This window comes from Microtus ochrogaster, chromosome 5 (assembly GCF_000317375.1).
Source record: "Microtus ochrogaster isolate Prairie Vole_2 chromosome 5, MicOch1.0, whole genome shotgun sequence".
Taxonomy (NCBI): Eukaryota; Metazoa; Chordata; class Mammalia; order Rodentia; family Cricetidae; genus Microtus; species Microtus ochrogaster.
Window position 1 is genome coordinate 94533080 of NC_022012.1, and position 7249 is coordinate 94540328.

At 46.8% G+C, this 7249-nt stretch overlaps 1 protein-coding gene across 4 annotated transcripts in view; it reads right to left on the bottom strand.

The window, feature by feature from the left end:
* Ano10 (anoctamin 10) overlaps nt 1-7249 on the bottom strand; it is a 113116-nt gene that overhangs the window by 77243 nt on the left and 28624 nt on the right. For all 4 annotated transcript variants that reach the window (XM_026778979.1, XM_026778977.1, XM_013346641.2 and 1 more), the window contains 2 exons: nt 5510-5692; nt 314-505 (listed from right to left, as the gene is read on the bottom strand). In XM_026778979.1, coding sequence (XP_026634780.1) covers nt 314-505; nt 5510-5692 — 375 coding nt within the window. The remainder of the gene's footprint in view (nt 1-313; nt 506-5509; nt 5693-7249) is intronic.

Genomic DNA, 7249 nt, shown 5'->3' on the forward strand with positions numbered 1-7249 from the left:
CTCCCCCCCTTGACTTCTACCTGTCTACATCCCCCCCTTTGTGAACTGTTTCATTCACTGCCAATCTGTCTCTAATCTGTGGCTTTAAGCCATTTATAGTTAGTGTAATTGGTGACATGCTGGGACTTAAGTCAGACACTTGTTTTCTACCTGATCCCTGGTTTTACTGTTTGTTTTTCTTATTGATAATAATTTTGAGATTATTGTCTGGTAACATTTAGGGGTACTCTGGGTATAGACATTTTCTGCTCTTAGGGTTTTTCCTTCCCCCAGCAATGACTAATAGCTTTTACATTATTCTCCGTGTAGTTACCTGCCACACACCAATACTGGCTGAAGGTTCTGCAAACGGCCGTTTGAAGACCCTGCACATTTTCAAGGCATCTGAGTTGACTTCAGTGAAGTTATTCAGCACAGCAAAGGCAGCTGCTAATGGGTAGACGCAGGAGAAAAGGCTCACATAGCCAAACTGCAGGAAGAGCTCCAAGTAATCATCGAAGGTTCCCTGCAATGTGGACAGAAGGCTCAGAGTCACACAGAAATCCGCAACGCATGGAAAGGGTGCTCTTCAGCTACTAAAAACTCGGGGTCTACTCCAATCCTTTCTTCCCAACCACAAGTTCAGACAAACTGAAAGATGATTTTGCACTAAGTTGCTGAAATCAGGAATCAAAAGTTATTTAGTTGCCTATTTTCCTCATGTACAAATCACTGAACTAATTAATACCCACCTCCCTTAACTACCACTTCAAGGCAAACAATTTGGGCTGATGAGGGAGGGGGACTTGATTGGGGAAGGGGGAGGGAAATGGGAGGCGGTGGCAGGGAAGAGACAGAAATCTTTAATAAATAAATAAATTAAAAAAAATCTAAACATAGTTGCTTTTAATGATCCAGTTAAGAGATCTCCCTAATGGGTGGTAGTGGTGCACACCTTTAATCTCAGCACTCAGGAGGCAGAGGCAGACAAATTTCTGAGTTTGAGGCCAGCCTGGTCTACAGAGAGTTCCAGGACAGTCAGGGTGACATAGGGAAACAGTGTCTTGGGGGGGCGGGGTTTCCTTATCTGTAGGCACCCAGGATGCCCTGACCTTAGACTATAAAGCTGATGAGCTGGCAAGACGCTTCATCGAGTAAAGGAGACTGCTGCCAAGCTCAAAGACCTGCATTTGATTCCAAGATCCACATGGTGGAAGGAGAGGACCAACCATGAGCACACACACGCATGCATGTACAATAAAGTTAATAAGAGATTAAGAGGTCAGCAAGATTTTTTAAACTGAAAATAACGACACCAGTAAAATGGTAACAACTTTCCATGGGAGCAGCAACAGTTGTCATGATTAACTTTGGCTGCAGTGTTCTCTGGAGTCTAACTGTACGCTGACAGCATTTAGCAAGGAGAAAACTGCATGTTGTGGCATTTTAGCTTGACTTCATCCCTACTCATTCATGTAGCAGCATGAAGTAGAATGGCTTGCACTGTTATCAGTCAAAAGGGACAAAGAGGCTGCAGCTCTCCCAAAGCCTTGTCCCAAAGGGAAGTCACTGTCTGACCTGGCTGGGTACTCTGGAAGACCCCACACAAAACAGTTGCCTTTTGTGGATTTCCAGAATTCCTTCCAGGTCCAAAAACTCCTCCTGGGTCTTTGTTAAATGTTCTTACATCATGTCTGTCAGGGACAACGGGTGGACCGGGAGCTCAAGGCAGGATTGAGCAGCAAGATGCCCACAGGCTACGGAAAGCTGCAGTATTCCCAGGAGCCTACACCAACGTAGGCACCAGGAGTGAGGACCCTAAAGGTGAGGCAGAGCTGTCAACATACTGACTGAGCACCAATGGCCCCAACCCAAAACAAAGACAACATACCTCAGAGGAGACTCAACCACTGCAAGACACCGTGGTGTGTGTGTGTGTGTGTGTGTGTGTGTGTGTGTGTGTGTGTGTGTGTGTACATCTGGAAATGTGTTTTTATGATCACAACAGTCAAATCTTCATACAGATGTGCGATTTCCCTCAAAAGAGCTAATTAGGTATTCTCTGGTATGCTAGGGTCCCTGCTCAGGACCCCAGCATGTGAGTCTACTGAAGGGAGCTCTTCCTCACATCCCATAAGGCTAGATGGGGGGGGGGCCCTTCCAGCCCTTCCTGCCTCACGAGGTTACTCTAGGTGGCCACACACTCACCACCAGTACGTTTACACTAGAGGGGCTGAGTCAACAGGCTTAGTCGGCACCAGGTGAAACCCAAGAACAAGAAAAGAAAATGCAATCTTAGCAAAGCAAATACAAGCCCAAGATACACTTGACCCCATGAGCTGAAAGCCAGCAAAGATCACCTGATGGCAGTCCTGTGAGTCCCTGTAGCAAACCTTAGAAACAGAACGGTTATGTATGGTATGGTATGCCAGTGAAAATCATAATCTCACAAACCTAATACATTAAGTATCTGAAGACAAAGTTCAGGTTCCAGGGGACCACACCACCTGCTCCTCCTGGAACATCACAGAGTGTATTTACCCAGGGCCAACTGAATGCCAAGGAAAGCAGGCACTGATGGAAACAGTAGCCAGGGCAGAGACCGTGGGACTCTGAAACTGCTCGTGATGAGAAACTATATGTAGTGGCTGCTAACCGCCAAGAAACTAGGTTTCCATGACGAATGAAACAGGGTGCAGTCGCTATTACAGAGAAGAGAAGATTAGTAGCTTATGGTCTCAACACTAGATAAAATTTTAGCATGTTCCCACCGAAGTGTAGCAACGTGATAGAACAACTAAGGAGATAGTAATCACAAAAAGAAAGAACTCTTGATAAAGATCAGTACCATTCATGATTTAAAACCCCACAAAATAAACCATTTTAAAATAAGAAAAAAAGGTCTCCAAAACAGAAAACAAACTTAACAGCCAGCAGTGAGAAGATGGGGTCACAGAGAAGACGAGACAAAGAAGTGGACATGACAGTCTACGCAGAAAGCCCAGCAAGGCTGCTGGGTAGAGACAAAACCTAACACTGCCCACACACAGTCAGCAACAGTCAGAGCTGGACCTGAAGGAGCGGCCAGGTGCAAGGGACAGTTTCAGAGCACAGGCCCACAGGGCAAGCCAGCTCAGCCCAGACCCAACATAGGCAAATCAGCAAATCACTCTGGGTAAAGTCACCACGGGGGCAGAGGGGGTGGAATTCTACACCCACCGCCGTTCTCCAGAGCTCTGGTCCCAACTCCTAGGTGCTACTGCAGATGCTAGGATCATCCTTACATGAGTCTTATCTACTGATGTTCATCATACTAGAAATTAAGACAGAAAATGTCTCTGACTCACTGAAGTGATGACCCAGTAACATAAACAGAATACCTTAAAAAAAAAACCACATTTTCCAAATCAGAAAATGTTTAAGAGCAAGAGAGATGTCCAGGCACACTCATGGCGAGCCTCTTCACTGCTGACTTAGTGACGATGGCCCTGGCTGGGTGGCAGCTGCTGGCTAGGGCACTATAGATGGCAATGCCTCCTTCACAGATATGTGGATATGCCACAGCAGGCACAATAGAGGGACAGTAGTAGACAGGGAAGCTCTGAGCAGCTGCACAGTCATGGTCTGGGCAGGGCCGGGGGTCAGAACACCCAGAGGCTGCCCTTCCTGAGACAGAGGCTTCATTTTCCCACTTCCTCTGTCCGTCATTTCTCTACAGTGAAAGTTGTGTTTCACAGTAATTTTGCAATCTGACAAACTGACTTCTTCCAAAATTTGTCCATGTTTTCAGACAGCGGAGCATGCAGTTCCAAGACCACGGACTTCAGTGGGGAGCAAAGGAGCCTAGAAAGGGCAGGGCTCCAGAGACCGTCCAGAGAACGTGACTGCTGGGCTCTTCCTTCCCAATGTCTGCAGACATTTAGAACCTGCCCCGTGTCACCTCCGTGGAGACAGTGAACAGATAAACTGCAGATTGTTGCACAAATAATGAAAACCCAGAGACAGATATTAAAGCTCAGCCTGAAGATCAGAAAAGCAAAGCAGCCAAGCACTAGACAGTCCTTTTACCCCTCCCAGATCTTCAGACCGAAAGGGCGAGATCAGGTCTCCACGAATCCTCAGACTCCACACTCCACTGAGTTCCCGTCTCTTCCGTTTATATATTCCTCTCCACCCAGCCATGTCACTCCTGTCTTCACCTCCCTAATCCTGGGATTAGAGGTGTGAACCACCACCACCTGCATCAGTTTCTGGATTGACCTTGTGTAGCCCAGGGTGGCCTTGAACTCAGAGATCTGTTTGCCTGTGTCTTCAGAGTCCTGGGATTACAGGTGTGTGCCACCACTGCCTGGCCTGTGTGCCTGACTAGTGTGGCTGCTTTGCCCTCTGATCTTCAGGGAAGCTTTATTTATTAAAACACAAATAACATAACCATTATAGTAGGTGAGGAGAAAGCGGCTGGACCAGGTAGACAGCTCGAGGGGTGTCTGTTAGCACAGGGCTCACCCACAGTTCCCACACCCACCTACTAGGCTCTCACTTCATTCTCAGAGCTCAGGCTCACAGCACCGACTCTGGGCCTGGGAAGGAGAGCCGACCAATAACACCACACCGCCTGCTGCTCAGAACGACTCTAGAGCTGGTGCTGTCGCACACAAGAGAGGACTGTGGTCACTGCTGCCCCGTCATGCTTCACAAAGGAAGAAGATGCGGAGCTGAAGAGACCAAAGCTAAGATTCTGGCGGTGTCCCTCAGGGGGACATAGTTGGGGGGGGGTCCGTGCAGCACACAGCAAGCATAGGAAAAGCAGCAGAGAGACTCGGGAGGTAAGTCTGACTTGGGGCTCATCAGCAGCTAAGACTGGAGGAAGAGTTAGGTTTTCATTACCTCTAGTAATCCATGTGTATTTCCTCAAATTAACTGAGAAGTCTTCTAGTCAAAAGAAATGTCCTGGTGCAGACAGAGGGCTCAGCAGCAGGGGAGAGCACAGGCTCTATGAACCACTGAACCCCCAAACTCACCCCACCCAGAAAGTGGGACGCCATGACACATCTGTAACGCAGGGCAGAGACAGGAGATTCTAACCTGGGGTCTGCAGAGCAGTGGGTACGAGACACTCTGCCTCAGCAGAGCGGGAGGCAAGAACTGACTTCCAAGTGGCTCTCTGACTCCATGTGCACAGGCTCTCTCGTACACAATAAATCATCCTAAAGGAACCGACTTACAGCTATAATAGCAGTAATCTGACATTCAAGCCATCTTAGGTGAGCTGCCTCAGGGACCATCTTCCCTGTGTACTGTCATGCTGGAGCACACATCCAGGCACCCGTCTCTGTGAAACAGTCAAACAATCCTCCACCCTCACCTTCTCTGTTAAGGAATCATGACAGAGGCATCTTAATTCATATCATAGTTCTCTCCTCCTAACTTCAAAGTGGTTCATGCTGAGGGAATCCGCTGCAGAACGCTTACAGCGCACACAACACACACATGAACTTCTGTGACCCTTATACACACTCACACAACTCACCAGGTAAGTTCCCATTTCCTTCTCCAGGAGGACTTGCTCATACAAGGTTGTATCAACGTCCACCTTTAAAGCCTGCACCTTCTTCTTTACTGCTGCGCAATGCTTCCGTTGGAGCCAGTAAGGAAGAAGAGATTCCACAGCTTGGTTCAGGATCTGGGAGGTGATCAGGAGTGTGGCCAAGCTCTGAAGAGAAGCACAAGCATCACGTTTAGAAAGATCGAAACAAAAGCACACACACATGGTCCTTCAGCACTCAAAATGGAGTCCTACGATGTCAAAAACAAACAATAGAAAGCTGGGTGTGAGCACAATGTTCTAATTCAAGAATAATATCAGAAGAAATTAGCCGGGCTGGATGTGGTGGCCCATACTTTTAATCCTAGCACTCTGGAGGCAGAGGGAGGTTTGATCTACATAGTGAGTTCCAGACCACCCAGGACTCTACATGGTGAGACCTTGTCTTTAAAGATGATAGACAGACAGATGGATAGACAGATGGACAGACAGACAGAGCAAGCTCATCCAGCATCCTTCAGAGAGGAAGTTAACCTGACACTGTGACTGTGATCTCATCATCCTACTATATTGTATACTGCACTTACTCCATTCTATATTTTATAGCATGTTCCTATAAAACAGCACTGCCAGGCTGGGCGGGGGAATCACTGTGACACTTTACAGCCTGGAACTGTGGAGACGACTCCAGCAGGAGAGCCGTTCACTTGCCAGCACTGAGTTCCTGTACAGCACCCACGGAAAGGTGGGTAGTAGGTGGTTAGTGCCTGCATCCCAGTGCCATGGAGGCAGACACTGGGCAGCTGGTCCTGCTGAAATGGCAAAGCCCCAGGTTAGTGAAAGACCCTGTCTCAAAAACCAAAGTAGAGAGCAATCAAGAAAGACAGCCAACGTCATGTACATGCACACACATGAGAAATCCTCTGAAGGACTGGAGAGATGGCTAAATGGTTAAGACCACTGGCTGTTCTTCCAGAGGATGAAGGCTTGATTTCCAGCACCCGCATGTCAGCTCAAAATCTCTAACTCCGGCTCCATGAAATCTGTGCCCTCTCCTCCCACCCGTTGGTATCAGGTACTTGATGCATAGTCATACATGTGGGCAGAACACCCATCACATAAGAAAAGTAATTAATTCTTTGAATTCAATGTATTGGATACTGGTTTTATATGATCCAGAAACTATAGTACTACAAATGCAGGCAGGACTTTCTAAAGCATTTCAGACATGAACCTGCTAGTCTCTCAAGCGTAACATGTTATCAATGTAAAAATGAAATTTGCAAGACCTATTAAAGGTTATCCTATAACCACCCGCATCACTTGTAAACATAACGGAAACTGTTCTTTCATTTCCTGGCTTTTCAGACCCAAATAATCACATAGAAACTATATTAATTACAACACTGTTTGGCTTATTAGCTAAGGCTTATTATTAACTAACTCTTACAACTTAAATTAGCCCAAAATTCTTATCTATGTTTAGCCATGTGGCTTGGTACCTTTTCTCAGTCAGCATTATCATTGCTTCCTTTGTGTCTGGGTGGTGACTGCAAACTGAGCCTTTCCTCTTCCCAGAATTCTCCTAGTCTGGTAGCCCCACCGATACTTCCTGCCTGGCTACTGGCCAATCAGCACTTTATTAAAACAATACTGATATAGGTATGAATAATTTGCATTGGTGTGGATTTTAAAGTCAATTTTGTTATATGTATATGTATTTCT